At 39.6% G+C, this 26,196-nt stretch overlaps 1 protein-coding gene across 4 annotated transcripts in view; it reads left to right on the top strand.

Annotated features, from left to right (window-relative positions):
- The window catches only part of FBXW11 (F-box and WD repeat domain containing 11), a 140,088-nt gene extending 114,390 nt beyond the window's left edge, over positions 1-25,698 (top strand). For all 4 annotated transcript variants that reach the window (XM_011987708.1, XM_011987709.1, XM_011987710.1 and 1 more), the window contains 7 exons: positions 9,512-9,630; positions 11,247-11,496; positions 13,940-14,058; positions 16,054-16,164; positions 17,120-17,198; positions 18,445-18,631; positions 23,150-25,698. In XM_011987708.1, coding sequence (XP_011843098.1) covers positions 9,512-9,630; positions 11,247-11,496; positions 13,940-14,058; positions 16,054-16,164; positions 17,120-17,198; positions 18,445-18,606 — 840 coding nt within the window. In that variant the 3' untranslated portion in view covers positions 18,607-18,631; positions 23,150-25,698. The remainder of the gene's footprint in view (positions 1-9,511; positions 9,631-11,246; positions 11,497-13,939; positions 14,059-16,053; positions 16,165-17,119; positions 17,199-18,444; positions 18,632-23,149) is intronic.
- The last annotated feature ends 498 nt before the right edge of the window (positions 25,699-26,196 follow it).

Genomic DNA, 26,196 nt, shown 5'->3' on the forward strand with positions numbered 1-26,196 from the left:
TTTTTTTGAGATGGAGTCTCACTCTGTCACCCAGGCTGGAGTGCAGGGGCATGATCTCGGCTCACTTCAACCTCCACCTCCTGGGTTCAAGCAATGTTTGCGCCTTAGCCTCCCAAATAGCTGGGACTACAGGCGTGCGCCACCATGCCCAGCTAATTTTTGTATTTTTAGTAGAGACGGGGTCATGTTGGCCAGGCTGGTCTTGAACTCCTGGCCTCAGGTTATCTGCCCACCCAGACCTCCCAAAATGCTGAGATTACGTGCGTGAGCCACTGTACTTGACAGAAGATTTTAATTCTGATGAAGTCCAACTTACCAGTTTTTTCTTTTATGGATCATGCTTTCGATATTATATCCAAGAAGCCTCTCCCTGAACTCATTGAATCTGTAAATTTACGTCTTTCATTACTTACATTTCAGTAGTCTTCAGCCATTATTTTTTCAAATATTTTTTCTGTACCAATTTCTGCTTTCCTTCTGAGATTCTAATCACATAAATATTAGATCAAAATTAGGTATTGTTCCACATTGTTTTCAATCTTTTTTCCTCTCCCTTCTGGGTAATTTCTATTGGCCTATCTTCAAGTTGACTGAATTTTTCATCTCTTCATCTCTATTCTCCTGTTACCCTCTGCCCCATCAAGTGAGTTAATTTCAGCTATGATATTTTACAGTTTCTATTTCTCTGCTGAGAATTTTCTGTTTTTCATTCGCCTCAAGCACGTTTCTCTTTATCCTGTGGAGTATAGTTAGAGTAACTGCTTAACATCTTTAACCATGTCAGCATCTGGGTAACCTCCAGCTTGACATCTGTTGATTGTCCAGTCCCCTGAGATTTTTCATTTTTCTTGATTTTTGTATGCCAGGTAATTTAAACTAGTATTTTGGGCATTGTGGATATTGCGTTGTAAAGACTGTGGGTTCTGTTATAATCCTCTGGGGGATGTTTTTGGGTAAGTGTGTTTTTAAGCAGTTAGTCAACTTAGTTGGGTTCAGAACACAAGTTCTGTCTTGGCATCATCAGAGGGGTTGGGGGGATGGTTCTAATCTCTTTTCCACTGTTCAAAGCCTTTGCCGTGCCACTTTGGGTCTGTCATGGGCTTTCACTACTCAGAGGTTAATCTGAGGCTTCAGCAGTGCTTGAAATATCAGCTCAGCTATACAGCCTTTGCTGTGCTGGTTCAGTCTGTTCTGTGCATATACAGCTCAAGGGTAAGCCCAAGTCATGTGTTGTTTGGGTTCTTTTATTTCTAGTTCTTTCCTCTTGGTTTTCCCTACGTCTCTTCAGCTCATAAGGACACTTTTTTTCCTTTTCCTCTGGCCAGAAAAATTGGGTCACTCTTGGAATTTTTGTTATCCTTTCCATTGTTCTGCAGTGCATCTTCATGACTGGAGCCATGAGCCCTATGAGAAAAGAGAGAAAAGAAACCCCCAGGGATCTCTTTTTCCAGCCCCTCTGCCTAGAAAGAGGGATTTCTTTCAGAACTTTAGCTGCATGTTTTGCTATTTCACTATAGCTTCCTGGTCAGGGCCTGCCTTTGAGTGAAAGCCACAATAGAAAGAAAAGAAAAAGCCGGGTGTTGGTGGCTCATGCCTGTAATCCCAGCACTTTGGTAGGCTGAGGTGGGTGGATCACTTGAGGCCAGGAGTTCAGGACCAGCCTGGCCAACATGGTGAAACCCCGTCTCTACTAGAAATACAGAAAATTAGCCAGACGTGGTGGTGGGCACCTGTAATCCCAGCTACTCGGGAGGCTGAGGCATGAGAATTGCCTGAACCCAGGAGGCAGAGGTTGCAGTGAGCCAGGATCACACCACTGCAATTCAGAGCAAGACTCTGTCTCAATTTGGAAAAAAAAAAAAACAAAAAAACCAAAAAAAACCACACACACAAAGAAAAGAGAAAACAACAAACAAAAATAATGGCAAATTCACCCCCATGCGGATTGTTTCTTCACATTTTGACCCCTTGCCACATGTGCCTTCCCCCTGACTTTTCAGAGTTCTCAACTAGTTTTTATCAGGAGTTTTTAGTTCTAATCAACTGGAGACATAGGTTGCAGTGGGCTTTCTCCATCTTGGCCCTGTTTTCTGTTATTGTTCTACTTTGGGTGAAATATAGCTTTTCTGCCTTTTTTTTTTTTTAATTTTTATTTTTTGTTTGTTTTTTAAAAAGTGAAATAGTGGAATTTTAGTAATTCAGCTACCTAGGTCAAACACACTCTGAGTTATAGAACATAAGAAACTGTTCTGTTGGTTTCCTATGTGTATGGCAGTGATTGCCAAAAGATATTCTGTGGATGTGAATCTAGAGGATGTTAGCAGGCATTCTAGGCAGAGAATAATGCCTTCCAAAGAAGTTTAGATAACACTACATGCTGTGTTTCCAGCTTAGAAATTCACAGGATACAGTGGCATATAAAGGCTCTGAGAATGCCTACAATAGAGACACCCAGTGTTTCCCAAGTTCCAAAACTTATTTGACCATGGAACTCTATTTTTAATTTTTTTTTCTTTTTTTTTGAGACAGAGTCTCTCTGTATTGCCCAGGCTGGATTGCAGTGGCACGATTTCGGCTCACTGCAACCTCCACCTCCTGGGTTCAAGTGAGCGATTCTCCTCCCTCAGCCTCCTGAGTAGCTGGGACTACAGGTGCCCGCCACCAGGCCTGGCTAATTTTTTGTATTTTTAGTAGAGATGAGGTTTCGCTATGCTGGCCAGGCTGGTGTCAAACTCTTGACCTCAAGTGATCTGCCTGCCTCGGCCTACCAAAGTGCTGAGATTACAGGTGTGAGCCACTGCTCCTGGCCCACAGAACTCTATTTTTACGTATACTTGATAGCCCTAATCTGTGGCTACCAGTATCTCTAGAAAGTGTGACATATGCTACTATTTAATACTGGTAGTTTTTCTTTAAGAAATAGATAAGAATGGTTTATAACAGCCTTGTCAAAGCATAGTCTGGCTGTGGGCTTGGAATTCATTTACACTAGATGTATTTTCAAAAGAAGTCTCTTAATTGTGGCACATCCATTTGATTTATAAGACATAGAATAGTAGAGCAGAAGTACGCTTTGAAGAGATTATCTAGACCAGTGGTTGGAAACCTTTTTTTACCTTATTCTGCACCAATCCTTGATCACTAATCACTTTAAAAATAACTCAGGTTCCATTAGGTCAGAAATTAAAATCAAGCTTTGCTATTGTGGAAAGATATTATACTTCAGTGTCTACATCATTTATAAAATCTTGTTCATTTGCAGTAAACTATAGAGTCACTGCAAATTATGATGGTATTGTTGTACATGTTAAGAAATAGGTGCACAGTCTATTTTTAATAGTTCAATCTTTGAAAACATTCTCATCTCCCATGAAATATCAACAATATCGATAACTTGGAAACACTGGAAAGATTAAAAGAAGGGAGTGGGTTTGGTATGTAAGAAGGTGCTGCTTGTCCTGACAAGTAAAAATCCGAACAACTGAAAAATCAGCCATTCTATTCAGATTCGTAAGAGAAGTGAGGTCACAGGAGAAGCTGCTGCCCCACAAATTGGAGAGACAGGCAAATACAGAGAATCATAACTCACTGGCGCAGAAACATCCACGAGAACCAGTGCCTAGGTAGAGTAACCTGAACTGTAATTGAAAAATTGCTGGAGGTTCAGTGTGGGACAAGTCTGAGAAATATAAACTGAGGAGGAGCCAGTCATCAGGGCTCCCCACCACACTTTTGTGAGTTTTACCTCCAAGAGCTCTACTAGGTTCTGTCAGTGATTATCACAGAAAAAATCCCGTTGTGTTTCCAGCAGTGGAGAGGGAAAATAAACCTTTTTACCTATACTAGGTTATTCTGTACTTCTTGACAAGGTCTACCTTCAGTAGGAACTGCTTAGCCAGAGCCTAAAGTGCTGAGATTTTATAGAACCTGGCTGACCTGGTAAGAAAAAAACAAACACAATGAACTCAAATTAACAAGGAAAAAAACCAAACAGTCCCATCAAAAAGTGGGCTAAGGACACGAATAGACAATTCTCAAAAGAAGATATACAAAATAGTCAACACACATATGAAAAAATGTTCAACATACGAAAAAATGCTCAACAAACATGAAAAAATGATCAGAGAAATGCAAATCAAAACCACAATGTGATACCACCTCATTCCTGCAAGAATGGCCATAATCAAAAAATCAAAAAACAGTAGATGCTGGTGTGGATGTGGTGAACAGGGAACACTTCTGCACTGCTGGTGGGAATGTAAACTAGTATAGCCGCTATGGAAAACAGTGTGGAGATTTCTTAAAGAATTAAAAGTAGAACTACCATTTGATCCAGCAATCCCACTACTGGGTGCCTACCCAAAGGAAAAGAAGTCATTATTCAAAAAAGACACTTGCACATGCATGTTTACAGCAGCACAATTCACAGTTGCAAAATTGTGGAACCAACCCAAATGCCCATCACTCACCGAGTGGATAAAGAAACTGTGATTGATGTATATAAGATGGGATACTATGAAGCCATATAAAGGAATGAATTAACAGCATTTGCGGTGACTTGGATGAGATTGGAGACTGTTATTCTAAGTGAAGTAACTCAGGAATGGAAAACCTAACATCATCTTGTTCTCACTGTTATGTGGGAGCTAACCTATGAGGACGCAAAGGCCTAAGAATGATGCATTGGACTTGGGGGACTTGGGGGGACAAGTGGGAGGGGGGCGAGGGATAGAAGACGACAAATATGGTGCAGTATATACTGCTTGGGTGATGGGTGCAGCAGAATCTCACAAATCACCACTAAAGAACTTAGGTAACCAAATACTACCTGTACAATAGCTTATGGAAAAATAAAAAATAAATTTAAAAAATCAGTAAAAAAATGAAAGGCTAGAAATTAATACAATGTCCGATCATACCACAAGTGGATATAAACTAGAAATCAGTAACAAAAAGAAGCTGGAAAAATTCCTAAATACTTTAAGATTAAGTAACATAATTCTAAATAACACAAGGATCAAAGAAGAAATCTCAAGAGAAATTTTAAAAATATTTTGAGGCTGGGCACAGTGATTCACGTCTGTAATCCCTACACTTTGGGAGGCTGAGGTGGGAGGATTGCTTGAGCCCAGAAGTTTGAGACGCGCCTGGGCAACATAGGGAGACCCTGTCTCTACAAAAAAATTAAAAAACATTAGCTGGGCATTGTGGCATGCATCTGTAGTCCCAGCTACTCAAGAGGCTGAGGTGGGAGGATCACCTGAGCCCGGGAGGTCAAAGGCTGTAATAAGCTGTGATTGTGTCACTGTATTTCAGCCTGAGTGACAGTGTGAGACTTTCTCTGCTCCTTCCCTGTGTGTGTGCACATGTGTGCGTGTGTGGGTGGGTATAACTAAATGAAAATGAAAACCCAAGTTATCAAAATCTGTGGGATGCAGTGAAAGCTTAGAATTTTATAGTTTTGAGTACATATATTAGAAAAGAAGACAGACTAAAATCAGTCATCTAAGCTTCTGCCTTAGGAAACTAGAAAAAGAACAGTTTAAATCCATAGTAAGCAGAATAAAAGAGTTAATGAAAATTAGGGCAGAGATCAGTGAAATTGATAACAGGAAGTCAATAGAAAAAATTAAGGAAACCAAAAGTTGTGTCTTTGAAAAGATGAGTAAAATTGATAAGCTCCTAGCTATGCTAACATAGGAAAAAAGAGGACTTAAATTCCTAATATTGAAATGAAAGAGGAGACATCACTATAGGTCTCATGAGCATTAAATAAATAATAAAATAATATATCTACAAATTTGATAATTTATATGAAATGAATTCATTCCCTGAAAGACACAATCTGCCAAAATTGACATAAAAACAAACAGATAATCTGAATAGGCCTTTATCTGTTGAAGAAATTGAGTCGATAATTAATTACCTTCCAAAACAGAAAGCACTAGGCCCAGATGGGTTACTGGTGAATTCTGTCAAACATTTAAGTAAGAAATTACATCAGTTCTCTACAATCTCTTCCAGAAGATAGAAGAAGAGAGGATATTTCGTCACTCATTCTATGAGGCCATCCTTACCTTAGTACTAAACTAGATAAAGACATTCTAAGAAAACCACAGACCAATATCTTCATGTTTAACCTTCAGAAGTTAATTAATGTAATCCGTCATATCAATAAGCCAAAGAAGAAAATCACGTCAATATATGCAGAAAAGGTGTTTGACAAAATTGAACACTCTTTAATGATAAAAACCCTTAGTAAACTATGAATAGAGGGGAACTTCCTCAACTTGATAAAGAGTATCTACAAAAAGCCTATAGCTAACATTCATACACAGTGCTGAGAAATATGAAACATTCCCACTAAGATCAGGAATAAGACAAAGATGTCCCCAATCACCACTACTTTTCAACATTGTATTAGAACTCCTAGATAACACAATAAGTCAAGAGGAAATAAAAGGTATACAAATTGAGAAGGAAGCATTAGAACTGTCTTTGCTTATAGATGACATGATTGTAGAAAAAAATGAAAGCATCAACAAAAAAAACCTCCTAGAACTAATAAATGATTATAACAGGTTTGCCAGATACAAGATTAATATACGTAAGTCATTTGCTTACCCATATACCAGCAATGAACAAGTGGAATGTGAAATTAAAAACACAATAACATGGCTGGGCGCAGTAGCTTACGCCTGTAATCCCAGCACTTCAGGGAGGCCGAGGTGGGTGGATCATCTGCGGTCAGGAGTTCGTGACCAGCCTGGCCAACATGGCAAAGCCCCATCTCTTCTAAAAATACAAAATTTAGCCAGGCATGGTGGTGGGCGCCTGTAGTCTTGCTACTCAGGAGGCTGAGGCAGGAGAATCGCTTGAACCTGGGAGGTGGAGGTTTCAGTGAGCCGAGATCGCGCCATTGCACTTCCAGCCTGGGTGACAGAGTGAGACTCCATCTCAAAAAACACAATAACATTTATATTAGCATCCCCCCACCAAAATGGAATACTTAGGTATAAATCTAACAAAATATGTATAAGATCTATGTGAAGAAAACTGTAAGACTGATTAAAGAAATCAAAGAACTAAATAAATGGGGAGAGACATTTCATGCTCATGAGTGGGAAGACTATTGTGAGGATGTCAGTCATTTCTTCCCAAATTGGTCTATAGGTTCAATGCAGTCTCAGTCAAAATCCCAGCAAGTTATTTTGTGGATATCTACCAGCTGACTGTAATGTTTATATGGAGAAGCAAAAACCAGCATGATATTGAAGTAGAATAAAGACAGAGGACTAACACTACCGTACTTCAAGAATTACTGTAAAACTGCAGTAATCACAATAGTGTGGTGCTGGCAACAGAATGGACAACTAGATCCGTGGAACAGAATAGAGAGCCCAGAAATATATACCTTCATAAATATAGTCAGCTGATCTTTTGCAAAGGAGCAAAGACAATACAGTGGAGAAAAGATTGTGTCTCCAACAAATGGGGCAGAAGCAATTAGATACCATATTGCCTCCCTTACCCCTAAACAATCTAAACACAGATCCTATGTACTTCACAAAAATTAGCTCAAAATGGATTAAAGACCTAATTGTAAAACACGAAACCATAAAATTCGTAGAGTATAACATAGGAGAAAATCTAGATGATCTTGAGTTTGTTGATGACTTTTTAGATATAATACCAAAGGCATGACCCATGAAATAAAGAATTAATAAGCTGGACTTTGTTAAAATTAAAAATTTCTGTGAGAGACGTTGTCTAGAGAATGAGAAAACAAGCCACAGACTAGAGAAAATATATGCAAAAGACATACAAAGAACTCTTGAATCTCAGCAGTAAGAAAATAAACAATTAGATTAACCTGATTTTTAAAAATAAGACATAGACCTTAACAGACATCTCACCAATATACAGATGGCATATAAGCATGTGAAAAGATGTTCCACATTGTAAGTCATCAGGGAAATGTGAATTATAACAGTGAGACACTACTACACACCTGCTAGCGTGGCCAAAATCCAGAACACTGACAACACCCCATGCTGGCAAGAATGTGGAGCAATAGGAACAGGAACTTTCATTCATTGCTGGTGGAAACAGAAAATGGTACAGCCACTTCAGAAGGCAGTTTGGCAGTTCTTACAAAACTAAACATACTTCTACCATATGATCCAGCAGTGTTGCTACTTAGTATTTACACAACGGAGTCAAAAACTTACATCTACACAAAAACCTGCACCCAGATGTTTATGGCAGCTTTACTGATGATTGCCCAGACTTGGAAGCAACCAAGGTGTCCTTCAGTAGGTGAATGGATAAATAAACTGTAGTATATCTAGACAATGGGATAATCTTCAGCACGAAAAAGGAATGTATATCAAGCCATGAAAAGACAGGGAGGAACCTTCAGTATGTATTACTGTGTGAAAGAAGCCAATGTAAAAAGGCTTCATACTGTATGATTCCAACTCTGTGACATTCTGGAAAAGATAAATCTATGGAGGCAGTAAAAGAAGCGAGAAGAGGAACACTCAGAGCATGAAAACAACTGTTGACAACATTTTACCTCCTTTAATCCTTTTTTCCTTTTCTAAAATATAGTCATTGTGTCACTTTATAGATAATTTTTATTCTGATTTTTAAAAAATGCTTAACTTTGTAATAAAGCATGGTCTTTTCTCATTAAACACTTTTCATAGTTTACTTTGAGACTTTTATGAAATGATGGACGTTTCATTTTCCACTTTTTATTTTTGTAAATGTAGGGGTATGCATTTGTAAAAGGTCGTAATAATTAAATGTTGTCATGTTGCTTTCCAGAGAGTGAGCCAATTCTTTTTTTATTAATTAATTTATTTTTACGAGACATAAAAATAGAATGACAAAGCAGGGTTCTGCTTTGTCACCCAGGCCGGCGTACAGTGGTGTGATCATAGCTCACTGAAGCCTTGCCTTCTGGGCTCAAGCAATTCTGTCACTTCAGCCTCCTGAGTAGCTGGGACTACAGGGACACACACCACCACGCCTGGCTAATTTAAAAAAAAAAAAAAATACGCACACACACATACACACACACATTTATGGAGATTGACTTGCTATGTTGCCCAGGCTGGTCTTGAACTTCTGGGCTCAAGTGATCCTTCTGTCCCTGCCTCCCAAAATGTTGGGATTATAGGCATGAACCACAACACCCAGCCAGTGAGCGAATTCTTTTCACAGATTTTATTTTTAAAAAGTCCCCTTTATGAGGCTGTTGATAAGTGTAATAAGATCAATAGCTAAGGGTTCAAATTAAGCAAAATAGCACATCTATCCTTATAGTTAATCACTATTGTCTGTATTCCTACTTGTCATTTCTTACCTGTTTGATATTCAGTGTTTCTTACTTACTATAACCCAAGTGTGTTTTATTTTATAATCAGAACATAAAGTGGGACAGTAACATTCATCAAAATATAGTATAATAAATCATCGTTTGTGGCTAATCTTGTCTCAATAGATTTGGGATAAAAGCAGCCTGGAATGTTTGAAAGTGTTAACGGGACACACAGGCTCTGTCCTCTGTCTGCAGTATGATGAGCGTGTCATTGTAACCGGCTCTTCAGATTCCACGGTGAGGTGAGTGATCTGGCTTCATTGGTCTTAACTTGTAAGCCTTCCCTGAGAAAGTCTGAGATTGACATCCTCCTCTGGGAGAGGCATACACACACTTACATTTTTACATGCTGTATTTCAAACTTTTATTGTAGATATGTTTGAGCAAATTAGGCAGGAAAGCTAATTTTTGTTAAGGGTGTTCTATTCCTGTTGCTGTTCATTATAGAGATGACAACATGCTTTCCTGTAAGAGCATATACCAAGTATTAGGCTGGCTTTCTTCTTTTGGGAAACTGGTCCAGAGCAGAGAGGAGACACTCACTTCCAGGAGTCACTCCCGGACTCTTTCACCACCCCTGCCTAAAGCGTCACCACCCCTGCCTGAAGCGTCGCCACCCCTGCCTGAAGCATCACCACCCCTGCCTGAAGCATCACCACCCCTGCCTGAAGCATCACCACCCCTGCCTGAAGCATCACCACCCCTGCCTGAAGCGTCACCACCCCTGCCTGAAGCGTCACCACCCCTGCCTGAAGCGTGCCTGGTATCCTCTCCTGGACTCAGTGCTTCCGTACCACTGCTTCTGCCAGAGATCATGTCTCAGCCTCAGAGGCCTGAGTCTTTTCCCCTCTGCCCTGTGTGAACTTGTCCTCTTAGGAGATGAGGGTGACAGAAAAGCCATGATGTGGAAGTGCTGCCCCCAAATCCCTGGACATACAAAGCAGTTGGGAGACCCTGGCTTTGTCCATAAAGCAGCTGAGTAAAGAAGTGGATGTGGTGATTGATGAGGCATCATGACTTACCCAGTTTGCAGTGGATAAATAATAGACTCAGAGGTCTGCCAGAGGTCAACAAGAACTGTAAGCTTGGAACCATTCTCAGTTCTTCAGCCAACAAGGCTCCTTCTTCCTTTTATCTCAGACTCAATACAAAATCTACTTTCTTGAGGAATTGTCTTTTGCCATCAGCATGAGCCTGCAAACACCGTCCCTGAATACCTGACTGCTAAATATACCTAAACTCGAGCAGAGCCAGAATTAGCCACCTTTTCTGAAACCATCTCAGCACTTCTCAGCAAATAAAGAAATTGCTTTTTAGGGGCACCTTTTAATCATGCCCTTAGGTTCATTAAGAATGGACCCTGTCTTAGTCTATTTGTGTTGCTATAAATGAATACCCGAGGCTGGATAATTTATAAAAGAAAAGGGGTTTATTTGACTCATGGTTCTGCAGGCTCTGCAAGAAGCATGGTACCAGCATCTGCTTCTGATGAAGGCTTCGAGCTACTTCTCCTCATGGCAGAAGGCAAAGGCGAGCCAGTGTATGCAGATTACGTGTGAGAGAGAAGCAAGAGAGAGGGCGGAGCTGCTAGGCTCTTGTCAACAGCCAGTTCTCTCAGAACTAAGAGTGACCTCCCTCCTGTGAGAATGGCACCAAGTCATTCGTGAGGGATCCACCGCCATGACCCAGACACCTTCTGTCAGTCCCCACTTCCAACCCTGAGGATCAGTTTCAACATGAGATTTGGTAGAGTCAGACAAACCATATCCAAGCCATTGCAGACCCAGACAGAACTCAGATGCTAGATTTCCTGGCTGTCTCCGTAATTAAGCATCATGCTTTTTCTCTTCTCTCCTAGGGTGTGGGATGTGAACACGGGTGAAGTTCTTAACACATTGATCCACCACAATGAGGCCGTACTGCACTTACGCTTCAGCAATGGACTGATGGTGACCTGTTCCAAGGACCGCTCCATTGCTGTGTGGGACATGGCTTCTGCGACCGATATCACTTTACGCCGTGTCCTGGTTGGCCACCGGGCTGCTGTCAATGTAGTAGACTTTGACGACAAGTACATTGTGTCCGCCTCTGGTGACAGGACCATCAAAGTAAGTATGTCTGCAGTCATAACCCAGCCTCCTCCTGTCCCTTTTAGAACAGAGAGAAAGCAGAGGTGGCTTATACCAACCTGGTACCTGGTAAGATCTTTATTCTCCTCTGTGCTTAGTGTAATGTTTTCAAGGTTCATCCATGTGCTTTGTAGCATCTGTCAGCTTTGTCCCATTTTTGTTGTTGTTGTTGTTGTTCTAAGTACAGATGGGATCTTGCTATATTGCCCAGACTAGTCTTGAACTCCTGGGCTCAAGCATTCCTCGGCCTTCCAAAGTGTTGGGATTAGAAGCATGAGCCACCACACCCAGCCAGTACTTTGTTGTTTCCAGTGGCTGAATAAAATTTCATTGTTCTTCTGTTTATTAGTTGATAGACATTTTAGTTGTTTCTATTTTTTCGGCTATTACAGATGATGCTGCTATAAATATTAGTGTAGAAGTTTTCATGTTTTTAATTTTCTTAGGATGGTAACCCTCTGTTTAACTTTTTTTTTTTTTGAAGACAGATCTCACTCTGTCACCCAGGCTGGAGTGCAGTGACACAGTCATGGTTCACTTCAGCCTTGACCTCCTGGGCTCAAGCCGTCCCTCAGCTCAGGGACCCCTGAGGCTCCCACCTAAGCCTCCCGGCGTAGCTGGGAGTACAGGCACTACCAGGCCCGCCCCCCTGCCCATTTTTTTTTTGTAGAGACCAGGTCTCACTTTGTTGCCCAGGCTTGTGGAACTGCCAAACTGTTTTCCAAAGGCACTGCACCATTTTACAGTCCTGCCAGTGGTATGTGGGAGTTTCAGCTTGCGCAAAGAACATCCTTTTCGTGACCAGCACTGGAAAGCATTCTTACACCTAGCCCCACAAATCACAAAGTGTGTAGCATCAGGCTTTAGACTGGATAGTTGGGAAGCTAAACAACTAGGATTTATATGTGGCAACTTACTCCACAGTCACACCAATTGGTATGAGACCAGTGCCTGAAAGTTGAGAGGGTCTGAGCTTTATTACAAAACAGCTGTTTCATAATACCAGCATGGAGGATTTCTCCATATCCTCGCCAACACTTGCTGTTATTTGTCTCTTTTCTTTTATCTGCCCTAGTGAGTGTGCAGTGGTATCTCTGGTTTTGCTTTGCATTCCCTTATTACTGATGATGCTGAACAACTTGTTGTATGCTTATTGACCATTTGTGTACTTTCTCTGGAGAAATGTCTATAAATCCTTTGCCCACTTTAAAAATTGATAATTTGTCTTTTTATTGTTGAGTTATAAGTTCTTTATATATTCTGGACACAAGTCCCTTATGAGATACATGATTTGAAAATATTTTCTCCCTTTCTGTAGGTTGCCTTTTCACTTTTTTGATGGTATCCTTTGATGCACAAATGATTTTAATTTTGATGATGTTCAGTTTATCAAGACACTGAAACTGTATAGTTTCAGTGCTTACGTGTAGGTCCTTGATCCATTTTGAGTTAGATTTTTGTTTAAGGTATGAGGTAGATGTCCAATGCCATTCTTTTACATGTGGAGATATATTTATCTATCCCATTCAGCTGCAAATGCAGCTGTTAAGATAATTCAGGGCACTCTGGTTGCTGTGTGTCTCCTTATTTGTCTAATAATACATTGAGATGTCTATGAACATCTAAGTCTTTCAGATGATATCACAAAAGAGGGGATTATTTATTCTACATACATACAATTAGAAGTAATGTGTCAAAACAAATGGAGCTGTTCAAGAAAATATGCTGGAAAAGAGGATGATATGAAAGATGAAACTTTTTGTTTGTTTTTTGAGACAAAGTCTCGCTTTGCCACCCAAGCTGGAGTACAGTGGCACAAACACGGCTCACTGCAGCCTCAACCTGCTGGGCTCAAGTGATCTTTGCACCTCAGCCCCCTAAATAGCTGGGACCACAGATGTACACTACCACGCCCAACTAGTTTTATTTTTTGTAGTGATGAGGTTTTACTACGTTGCCCAGGCTAGTCTCAAACTCCTGAGCTCAAGCAATTCTCCCGCCTCAGCCTCCCGAAATGCTAGGATTAGGTGTGAGCCACTGTACCCAGCTGGAAGCTTTTTTATTACATTAGCTTCATTGGGTTTGACGTGTCAGCTGGTGTAAAAACATAAAATCTGGCCCAAACTCTTTCCTCCAGGTAAATGAATATCCAAACCATCTAGGAGATGTTCTCTTTGTAAAGATCTCAACGACTGGAGACTTCACTTCCCTCCGTGTTTCATTCCAGTGTTATTACTCAGCAGCCAAAGAAAATGTTTTGCTGTCTAGTCTGCCCTCTAGCCTCCCAACTTTGAGTTAGAGGACACTGTATTTTATAATCACATATTTGGGTCATTCTCAGAAGCTGTCTTTTTAAGAAAGGTATATTGTGGGAGGACTTTTCCACATTCATTCTTTAAAATATTGTTAATTTGTTATACAGGTCTGGAGCACGAGCACCTGTGAATTTGTCCGTACTCTCAATGGGCACAAGCGAGGCATTGCCTGTCTCCAGTACAGGGATCGGCTGGTTGTTAGTGGATCATCAGATAATACCATTAGGTGGGTAGAAGTTGGTGTGCTGACAGAGCAGGCTGATTCTTGCCACGTTGTTGACTCATCTCCTAGTTCTAATGCTCAAAACAACTCAGAGTAAATGGGATGTTTCAGATAAGAAAGCTTTAGGTAACTTTTAGAAATGTATTTGGCTCTGTATACTCAAGTGGGAAAACCGTGTATGCCCTGGGTGGTCTTCCAGTGTTCCCCCAGTACATAAAGTTTTTTAACCTCAACTCCACCCAGGATCACTTAATATCAGAGCACTTCAGAACAGACTAGGGTGCTGCAGCCCAACTCGCTCTGATTTCCCTCACCTGTGAGCTCCCACCTCCCTACCTAACACATGGGAGTGTACTTTATTTTTCTCTCCCAAGACTGCATTATGGAATCATCCATTCCTGCCGGATCGTTTACCTCCATTTTTCCTTCCCAGCCCTCAGCCTCCTTGCTTTCTAATAAATCTAACTAACCTTAGACATTTTGTATCTTGTTAAGAACATGCCTTCAATATCTACTTAATTATCCCGTGCCATTTCCCCACTGTCTTAACACACTGTAGTGGCTTTACATAAGTGACTAAACTTAACTTTGGTTTATAATCAAATTGACTAATGTTTGGTCAAAATAAAGATAGGGTTCAAGATTATTAAAAAAAATACACATACTAGTAGCTTTACATAAGCTTTACTAAACTTATCTTTGGTGTTTATAACCAAATTGCCTAATGTTCGTTCAAAATAAAGATTGGGTTTGAGATTATTACAAAGTTTTTTTTTAAAGGCAAGCAAATAACAAAAAAGCTATAACGGCTCTTTAAGTTTGCTTTATCATTTTAGGCTTTAAGATACCATAAAGTTAGTTTAAAGCTTAAATCTTGATTCTCTTATATTCGTCACGCTTTGTGGTATTGCTTAATGTTTCATCAGTAAACAGTTCTTAACCTCCTCACTGGAATTGTTGAGGTTTTACAAGATAGTAATGTGTATTACTCTGCAGCTTATAGAAGAGAACCACTTTGGAGTCATAGAGGCAGTACTGAATGACTTTGATCACAGATTAGAGATGCTGTCATCACGGGTACTAAGATTTGCTAAGGGCAGCTGTAATAAAATGATCTTTGGATGTATCATAGGAATTACTGGTAGAGAGGCTAAGAAAAAGTTATGATAGAATTAATTTGCTCACTTTATTTTGTACATGCTAACTAGCTATGATTTTTTTTTCTGCAAATACGGTAGAAAATCAGTCATAATAGGAAAAAAGATCTCTAACTCCAGAATGGAGTTATATGCAGAGAAAAAGATTTGGTGTAGTCAATGGGTTTATATTTCCGCCAGAACACTGCGTGCACCTAATCAGTCTCCCACTCTGACCTTGTACGTCAATTCCAGTATTCAGCATATAGTATCAAGGAAGGGGTATCCGCAGGCCTCATCAAGAGAGAGCTGCTGGTCCACCAGTTCTAACCTCAGTGGTCCTCATGGACTCCACTGTGCTAGAATTACCTTGGGCGGAAGCTTTACCCCCTGGCTGTATGTGATATCTCCCTTCCCACCTTGTCTCATCTGTGCTTTTTCTCCTTTACTGCCTACAATCCCTGTCTCCCCAGAAAAGTCTTTCCTACACCATTTGTCTACATGGTTTTTATCAACTCAGACATCAAGAGAATGCCTAAGAACTAAATAGAATTGACGTTTCTTGTTTGTTGATTTTATTTAAATAGTAATACAGACACATGATTAAAAACAGTTTCAAATCATATAAAAGGAAATAGAATAAAAAGTAAGGCTTCCTCCTAGGTTAGTGCTTGGAAACACACAGATGGTATAAATGTATACATATAGCTTTATATGTGTGGTGTGTACTGGAAGTGAGATAGAAATAAAGAGTTCCAAGATAGTGAAAAATTATATCTGTATGGAACAGATATAAAAAACTTACAGATAGTGTGAATCATGTGTGGGAAATTGTTTCACAGAGGTCTGTTTTTCATTCAAGGCTCTGGGATATTGAATGTGGTGCCTGTTTAAGAGTCCTAGAGGGACATGAAGAATTGGTCCGATGCATCCGGTTTGATAACAAGAGGATTGTCAGTGGGGCCTATGATGGGTATGTCTTTCAGATTTTCAGATGTACTGCTATAACTATATCAACAAGAAAAAGAAATGTTGTATATTAAGCAACTCTGTATGTACCAGGTCCTATGGTAGGTTTCTGTGTAGTGGTGGATGGCAGGTATTATTATACCAGTTGTTTAGGTGAGGACACTCAGGCCCAGAAAGAACTAAATCTTGCCCCAAATGACAGAGGCAGAGTCACTGTGGTTCCTAAACTTATGCTTTGAGTCATTGTTGTAAACTCCAGCAATAGCTGAGGTTGTGAGTGTACTCACTTCTTTGCTTTACCCCTAAATTAAGCCAGGCGCTCTCTGTCTCTCTGTCTCTGTGTGTGTGTATGTGTGTTCTTTTTCTCTCTCTCTGTGTGTGTGTTCATGTGTTCAATAATAAGTTTCTTCTTTTCCCCTTTTGGTAAATTGAACAAACCCTCTTTAAAACACCTCACTATATTTTAAATGGGCAAATGGCAACTGTAAATCTTTCCAGATGACCTTGTATATACTTCCCAAATGGGTTGGTTGGTCTGTTTGTACTCCTATTACTAACTTCCAGCATTTGCTTAATTTGGAGAAAGGTATCCTTGGAATTTCACACAGAGCCCTAGCTTCTGTCAGCAGCACCTCCTCAGCCCTAGAGAGTCCCCTGATGAATGAACTTGGTGACATAGGTTATCAGGTCCGGAACTGAATTTAGATAACCTGAAGTTGTTTTCTTATCTCCCTTAAAATAATATTTCTTTAAAATTTCAGCAATTCTGAGAATGTGTTGGTTCTTAATTTTTCCGAAGTCAAGTGTAATTGGTTCAGATGATTTGTAAAAACATAAGCATGTTCCCCATTAGCTTTTATAAATAGGCAGTTCAGATGCACTACTTTTTGTCAAGGAAATGTTTGACAGCATATAAATTGTTCATTTTTCCACTAATCACATCTCATTTCCTTTTCTAGGAAAATTAAAGTTTGGGACTTGCAAGCTGCTCTTGACCCTCGAGCCCCAGCGAGCACATTGTGTTTGCGCACATTGGTGGTACGTGACCTCTTAAGACAGGAATTGGTTCCCTGTGCTGGAGGATGACCATTTGCAGATAGCCCTGTCTAGGTGCATCACAGGAGCGCTTGTGTATCTCACAAGATGCCTTCAGAGAATTTCACTGTTCATTTTGTTTAGCCAAAATCAGAGAATATTTGATGCTTACATTACTGTGAGCACTTTTCTAAGGGGAGACATAATGCAACTTCAGATATGAAGGCAGGCATGCTGATTTGTAGGTGGACTGGTTTCCTCATAGGGCAAGCAATATTTCCTTCTTGCAGGTTTGGAAGATTTCTTAATATGGCTACTTGTGGTTATGTTATGTTTTAATAACAGCACATTTTAATACTATATATAAATTTTTATGCTATATGTAAGTACTGTTGTATTTTTGAAGAGATAGTCATTTGGGAATATCGGTAGATTTAAAAAATTTTTTAGTAGCTTTATCTTTTATTTCTATTTCTTCACTTCTTGCATTTACTAGAAGATGCAGAACTCTCTTTCTTCTTGATTTTAATGGGAACCCTTATAATGTTTCACCATGAATTTTGATGCTGGCAGCAGTTTGAGGTAGATCCTGGTCATGTTAAACAAACTGTCCTTCTGATTCTAGGTTTTTCCAGTGGATTTTTAGAGTGCATCAAGAATGGGTATTATGTATTGTTGTTTACTTTTCTAAGGCCCTTTGTGAGATGATCTTTGAAATATTGGTAAAGATACAAAGTTGAATGAAAGAAAAGGCCTAGCAGGGGGTGCGGGGCGCAGTGACTCATGCCTGTAATCCCAGCACTTTGGGAGGCCGAGGCGGGCGGATCTCAAGGTCAGGAGATCAAGACCATCCTGGCTAACACAGTGAAACCCCATCTCTACTAAAAATACAAAAAATTAGCCAGGTGTGGTGGCGGGCGCCCGTAGTCCCAACTACTTGGGAGGCCAAGGCAGGAGAATGACGTGAACCCCGGAGGCGGAGCTTGCAGTGAGCGGAGATCACGCCACTGCACTCCAGCCTGGGTGACTGAGCGAGACTCTGACTCAAAAAAAACAAAAAAGGCCTAGCAGGAAAAGAAAGAAAAGCATTTGTTCTTGGGATGAAGGACACAGTTCAATGAGCTCTGTACAGTCATTTAAGAAGTCTGTTTAAGTGGCTTCATTTTCATCTTCTGCCAAATTTCTCATTGTGAGAGATCAGGGACTGTAAAGATGTCATTTTATTCATGAAGTTTTTAATATTTCATAGGAACATTCTGGACGTGTGTTCCGGCTACAGTTTGATGAGTTTCAGATCATCAGCAGCTCCCATGATGACACTATTTTGATTTGGGATTTCTTAAATGTGCCTCCCAGTGCCCAGAATGAGACCCGTTCTCCCTCCAGAACATACACTTACATCTCTAGATAACAGTCTGCACTTTCACCCGTTTCAGGTGAGTACTGTCCCTTCCCCTTCCAATTTTGCTGATTGAATTCACCTTCCCTTTGGGGGAATTTTGTGATTTGGGTTCCTTGGTGATGGAAACTAAGGTCTCTTAGATGTGTCAGCTTTTGCAGAGTTCAAGTATCAGGCTAGATCTCTATAGTCACATCCATACAAGGTTTCAGTTGGAATCCTGCCTATTGTGTGGGTTTTCATTATTGGCAGATGATAAACATGGTTCCTGTTTTTAAAAACTGTGTTCCTAAATGATTTTTAAGGTCATAATCAATTTAACACCAGTAAAATCCCTTGAATTTTATTTTGGGGTACAAGAAACTTCTTTTTCTCTTTCTTTCCTGTCCTTCAGTTCTTTTATTAAAAAAAAAAAATCATCATCTGACAAAACATTCAAAATCCGCCTCTTCTCCACTACCACAATCCACCCACTACCGTCATTCCCTCAAGGGTGGATCAGAGAAGAGCATCTGTTGAGAGACCCCTAAAACCTATTCTGCTTCCACGAAACACAGCAGATATGCTGAGAAGCAGAGTCCTTCGCTCTGGCTACAGGAACACTGAAAGTCATTGTAACCATTGATGACAGAATGCTTTGATTATTACTAAGAGTGTTCAGTCTGGAAGATGAGAAGTCTTACTTGGCTGTGTCCTAGGAACTGATGACTTAGGAACAGTATTGACAACTCTGTGTGTTCTGCTGAGGGCCAGTGAATTCTACACACATTAAACTTTGTAGATTGAATAAATGTTTACACATAATCATACTACTATGGATATATGTCTATAAAGACTGTTGTGATTTTAATGAAATTTGTGTTTATTTAAAATCATTACTTAATTCTTAGTGGCTTTTTATCATTACATATTTTCCTGTTCATTGAATTTCAAAAGTATAAGGAAGTCCATGTGCAGAATTAGGAATTTTTTTTGATGGAGAGATTGAGAACTCTTGGTACTATTCACTAAGTTACCATCTTTTCAGATACTCTTTCATCAGGATTCCAAGATCCAATAAATAGAACTCCACCAGGAAGTTGGTCTTACCTAGAGGTCAAGAAACTATATATATAGCCAGGGGCCAAAATCGACTCACTACCTGTTTTTTGTTTTGTTTTGTTTTGTTTTGTTTTGTTTTGTTTTTAATTAGTCTCTGCTTATCCATTTTTTTTTCTGTCTCCACAGGCTAGGAATAGTTTTTACATTTTTAAATGCTTTAAAAAATTAAAAGAAGAATATTTTTTTCATGACATGCAATAATTAGGTGAAATTTAAATTCCATTGTTTATAAATAAAGATTTTTGGTACACAGCCATGCTTATTCCTTTATGTGTTGTCTGTGGCTGTTTTTGTGCTTCAGTGGCAGAGCTTAGTAGTTGCAACAGAGACCTTATGGCCTACAACGTCTGAAATATTTACCATATGGCCCTTTCAGAAAAAGGACTTTTTTTTTTTTTTTTTTGCTGACTTCTGGTCTTGCCCTGCTCCATCTATTAGCAGTAAACCAAGGGTCTACATCAGAAATGGCAAATAATTTGTGTTTTCTTCGTGCCCACTGAGTTTGGTCAGTAGTGGCTGGTGGGAGTGTTGCCTTTGGAAGGATTCTGGGACCCCATGAACCCCAAAGGACTGGTTGTGGTTGGTTATGTCTGCCTTGAAGGAGTGACCTGTAAGCCACTTACCGATTTGCTGTTACGGGTCTCGGGTGTGTTCAGACTGTTCCTGATCATAATCTTCTGCCCTGCTGCTTTCTTTCTGGATAGATTCTTCATAAGTCAGTTGAAAAATCCACATGGCAGAATTATTAGAATTATTGAATGGAGCCTTAAAATAGGAATTCCAGAGGAAGGAGGCAAGGATCTCTTGAGTGATTGCTCTCCCCCCGACCTCCCCTCCCAATAAGCCTAAGAAAATGTAGGGAAGGAGGAGTGGACCCAAGTAAAAACGGCTTAAAGAGGCATATGGCAAAATTCAAGACATCCGTATCACGGTTTTCTTTTTCTGGTGTATTACAGTAGATGAACTGACAACATCTATATGTTACCTGCAAGTGCCCTGAGCAAGATTCCTTTGGTTGAGAGATGAAGCAGTGATCACCAATGCTGTTTCTTACTGGCTGTGGTAGAAAGGAAACTTGTGTTACTTCCTCCAGGCCCTCCTCCTACCCACCTTTTATGGAAACCTCAGAATAGCTGTCTAGTTGTGATCAATTATAAGTCAATGGAAGAATCTTATCTGCTTAAGCTGGTGGTTCCCTGTATCCCAGCACAAGCAGTGAGACCCCAAATGTGCTTGTCTCTCCAATTTTATTACTTTTAACAACCTTGGCAGTCAACTTTATAGATTTTACTGCTCTTTTCTAAATTCTTTTTTTTTTTTCCTTTTGAGACAATGTCTTGCTCTGTCACCCAGGCTGGAATGCAATGGTGCAATTTTGGCTCACTGCAACCTCTGCCTCCCAGGCTCAGGTGATCATCTTGCTTCAGCCTTGTGAGTAGCTGGGGCTACAGGCATGTGTCATCACACTCAGCTAATTTTTGTATTTTTATTGGAGACGAGGTTTCACCATGTTGGCCAGGCTGGTCTCGAACTCCTCGCCTCAAGTGATCTGCCTGCCTCGAACTCCTGAAATGCTGGGAATACAGGAGTGAGCCACCGCGCCCAGCCCCAAATTCTTTTCATTTATTATAACATGAAAAAAATTATAACCATGTGTTATGTGTAATAAGAAACACTACCCTAATGGTGATTTAACCTTGCAGTAAAATATTCACCCGTAAAATATCAGGTGAGAGTCTCTCCATGTCAGCAAATGCAGTAATAGATTTATTTACAGAGTCATTGTTAAAAAAGTAACATGTAAGAGCTGTATGTTGTATTGTATATTCAGTAGCTCAAAATTTATTTATTTTTCTTATTACAAGACAATATAAGATCATTATTAGGAAATTTGAAAAAGTAGATACGCCAAAAGAAGAAAGTAAACCCCTGCTCATGGTTTACCACTAACTCCTTTTTATAGATCCTTTCAGGCTTTTTAAAGTGATGCTTTATAACTAACTGGACATTTTTAAACATGTTTTTCTTCTTTATTGTGAAATGCTTGCGTGTTAGTAATGTCAGTATTTGTCCAAATTATTCCAATTGCCAAATTATATTAGATTGTTTGGATATGCTCTCTTGTTACATATTTATCCTCCCCAACCCCCAGTTTTTAGTGATTATAAAAAACAATGCTATGATTATTCTTTTAACCTAATCTTTGTCCAACCCTTTGTCACCTTTGGATGGAATTCTGGAAATGTGTGGAGAGTCTGGGTTAAAAGGTATCATGTTTGAAGACTTTTTTTTTTTTTTTAATTATACTTTAAGTTCTAGGGTACATGTGCATATGTAGGTCATTTTGCCTTCCAGAAGATTCAGTCAGTTTATGCTCCCCTCAGCAGCATTTGAGAGTGCTCACTTCTGGTCCCAGGGCATTAATGTTTTTGAAATAATTCAGGTTCCCTTAAATATCCTTAATGGGAAAAAAGTAGCAAATGAAATTGAATCTTGAATTCATTGAGAAGACTTAAGATTCTTGATCTTTATGAAAATTGACAACCTTTTGGGAAAATCACCTTTTAAAAAAAGCATTCAAGCTTTAAAAAGTCTCTCTCACCTTTTTTTTTTCCCCCACCTAAGGTGACTTTAGACTTTCTAGGCCAGTGGTTTAGTGCATCATTGATTGTGACATAATCTGAGTGAGTTTTTACTTTGCTTTTATTTAGAATAGAAAATGTCAGCCTGCATTATACATAAAAATGATAAATATTGTGAATATGAATATTCTCATGAATACTGTTTTACGTATGTGTACATATTTACATACATGATGAATGCAGAAATTGTGATTAAAATGTGTTTCTGACTCAAAGCCATAGTCAAAAAATTATGGAACATTCAGTGACCTTTCCCCCTACACTGTTGTTTTACAAATGATTTACTTATTAAAAAGGAAGTCATTTCGGATTACTAGCAATATTTTAGAAAGGCTAATTTTTGCATATTTTTGTTTCCTAGTGATCGATGAGGGCTCTCGTGAGAATATGAGATGGGCCCCTTGTAGGTTCTGAATGTCATAAAGATTATGCTAAATATAAAATCGAATGTGAAGCATCTTTTGTTCTATGTGTACTTTTTCAGAGCAGTACTCTCAGTACTTAAGTTATAGGGTCAGCTCACTCCTTGAATCCCTTCTCTGTCACTTGTTGACTCTTTGAACTAAACACTTAGCCTTTCTGAGCCTTAGTTCTCTTATTTGTGAAGCGGGTGTTTATAATAGTTTCTTCCTCATGGGATTGTTGTGAGGTTTAAATAAATGTGATACCTGGTATATAGTACACTCAAAACAACTTACAGCTTCTATTGTGAATGCTAATAAGTTATGCATGTAGCTGTGTGCATGGGGATGGGGTGTAGTGTGTATATCCTCATCTAAACACTCCCTTTGTTTTTGTATTTCTTTCCTCAGGGTTTTCTAGTCTTGAACTACTGGCTACATGGCTACCAATGCCTAAGGGAGTTCGTTCACAGCTGAGTTATGAAGCTGGAATTGGTTCTAGACGCTGGGTAGATGCAAAGCAGCCTAACTCTTCAAGTACCGACATTTCTCACCTCTGATTCTGGCTCTCCTTTGAGAAGGATACCTTAGCTTCCCTGACTTCAAGTAGAACAGAAGCCTGTTTCCTTCCCTCATCAGTGAAAATATCTAATGTTTCAAATGTAAATTGTTCATAGAAAAGGAACATAGAATCTGTTTTACAGAAGTAAATCGACCGTCAAGAGAAGACTTGGCCTCTAATTTATATTGCTTTGCACTTTGGTTTGATATTAAGAAACAGCATTCTTCTTCAGTGAAATTTTGGGTGCCAAACACCTACCCAGAATGTCCAGGGCTTTCATTCTGAAAAGTTAGCATTCTCCTTTTGACCGTCCAAGTCATTATGAATTCTGACTTGTTGTATTAGGAACATGTTGGACAATGGAAAAATTTCTCTGGATTGTTTTAGTAATATTTTTGGGATTATACTTCCTTTCTGTACCAATTTCTTTTAATTTAAAGAACTATAAGTCAGTTATATTATCTCCCAACAGGTAATATAGCTCTTTTCTTTTATTAGCTGGTCTCTGTCCCCCAACCATCTCCTGATATTTGGTAGAGTAACACCTTTATACGTGTGCTTGCCTCCTAATTTAAAATACTGTATTCGCATGTAGATATAATGTACATAACAGTTTAACCTCAAAGTTGCTGGAGTCAGGGCCCCCTGTGCTTGAGACACTAATACAGAGTGTGTTCGCACTTAGCCATGGGCTGGGCTCAAGAACCTGATACCAGGGTTGATGTGGATTACCTAGAACCCTTCCTGCAGTATTCATACAGTGTTTTTATTTTGTTGTTGTCATTGTGTGTGTGTGGTTTGTGTGTGTTTTTAATGAGAATCTTGTTTTAAAATGTAATTTCTAAAGTTTAACACAAAATGTTTTATTTGTTGTGGAGTATGTATTATACAATAGAGAGGTACCTTAAACATTTTTTGTTCTTATTCTTTTTCTCATAAGTACTCCTGAGTACTAGTGGTCACCTCCCATAGTATTCATTTGGCTTCACTGTCAAAAATCATTATTCTGTGCAGTCGTGGCCCTGGGAAGGGGAAATAAGAAGGCCCTGTTGACAGGCTGTCTTGGCTCTGGAATTCATGCATCCTGGCCTTGCCAAGGTTCTGGCAGGGCCTGCTGGTGTGTTGGAGCCTGCTGGGCAGGTCAGGTGGGTTCAGAGGCCTATGCTGAGGGGTGGCATTCCTAAGTGGAGTAAAACCTCAAGCCCATGAATCCCATCCCAGACATCTCTGGTGTCACCTGCTGCTGTGGCCCCAGCAGGTTCTGAAGGCTCCGAGTACTCCCGACTACACAGCACAAATGTGTAAATGGCACTGTTGCCCTGACAGTGCATGGAAAGGACGTTGGCATCCAATTGGCACTCCTTCTCCCTCCCTTATTCAACATTAGGTTTGATTTGCCCTTTGCCATTGTTTCCAAAGATCAAGGAATGTCAATAACATTTTAAAGGACCAATAAACAGCCTCCTATAAATGAAGCCTCTTCCCGTGGAAGCACACTCTACTACTAAAGGGAAGGCCCCTGGGCTCTGATTTGTCCTTTGCATTGAGAACGGTGTGGGGATCAATGTGTGTGTATGTGATTTGTTTATCAAGTTGGCTTTGCTTTTTTAGTATTTCTTTTAAAAAAATAAAATCCTTCCCATGTTACTAAATTAATTTATGTTTTTGAGAGGTTGAGTCTCAAAGTGTAAACAGTAAACCCCCTTCTTAAGGTGGATATTGTAAGCTTGATGGTGGTGGTGAAAGTGATTTAGCTTTGACCACTTTTCATCTTCCAGCTTCAATATCAAACTGGTTAGGAAAGCCCAGGGGGAAGGGAGGGGGCAGGGGAGGAGGCAATTCTGAATGAATGAATGGATTTTTTGTTGCTTTTGCATGTTTAATATAGAAGTTCCCTTTGTTCCTTGGGAGATCATGGCCTTTGAATATGCACACAACCTTTGAATTGTGCCTACTAAATTATAGCAGGGGACTTTGGCACCCAAGGAATTCCGACTTTCTGGGATTATAGTAATTCCCAGCCATCCTCTGGACTTTATTTTGCTAACCATAATTGAGCAAATGTAAATTACTGCTATATTAATGTTTTAAAGCACTGGGATAGTCTAATTCTAACTTGTAATTAATTATGTTTGCCAATTATCTGTTTGAAATAAATTTGTGTCTGAACAGCTATTGAAACTGTTAAATTGTACAGATATTATTCATGACAGCTTTGTACTGTGGAATGTGCTTAATAAAAAACAAAAAAGTTTGACTTTTGTCCAATAAATTGCTAAGTAATGTCAATAAATCAAGTATGGGTATTACGCAGTGCACCTAATCTGGCTTCATGCAATTGTTACTTCAGCTACTGATTCAAAGCCAATACTCTTAATAAAGTGTTGCAATACTCTGATGTTCTGTTAAGAAATTTTTCAAAGAAACTGTTAAGTGCTGTTAGGAATTCAGTGACATACAGTTAAATTTTATAGATTTTTAGAATCATCTGCTCTGTAAAATGAGGTTGAAGGCAAACCGGTTTTGACCTGTGAGAATGTTGTAGATGATGATATAATTCCTTGTCTTGGGCTTTTACCGAAAGCTAGCTTGAATCTCAGGAGTTAGCTGAGGTCTAGCTAAGAAGTCTTCCCCTGAAAATCTGCTTCCCACACATAATTAATTGCTTCACAAGTTACTGTCAACATGAAAATGGTCTCTAAGACGTCCCAAGTGGCTTTCAGGTTTGAGTGGATCCTCCCCTTCTTGAAGAAGGGCTGTAGAGGTGTGAGAGGAGCAGTTTCGCAGCCCTCTCCACCATAGCATCAGAAATGAAAAGTTTTGTGTGTGCAAGTGTGTCACTGGTAGAGTACTGAAGCAGAAAAAAATCCAGTTAGTATCTGTAGGATTCTACTCA

Source organism: Mandrillus leucophaeus, unplaced genomic scaffold (assembly GCF_000951045.1).
Source record: "Mandrillus leucophaeus isolate KB7577 unplaced genomic scaffold, Mleu.le_1.0 Scaffold314, whole genome shotgun sequence".
Classification (NCBI taxonomy): domain Eukaryota; kingdom Metazoa; phylum Chordata; class Mammalia; order Primates; family Cercopithecidae; genus Mandrillus; species Mandrillus leucophaeus.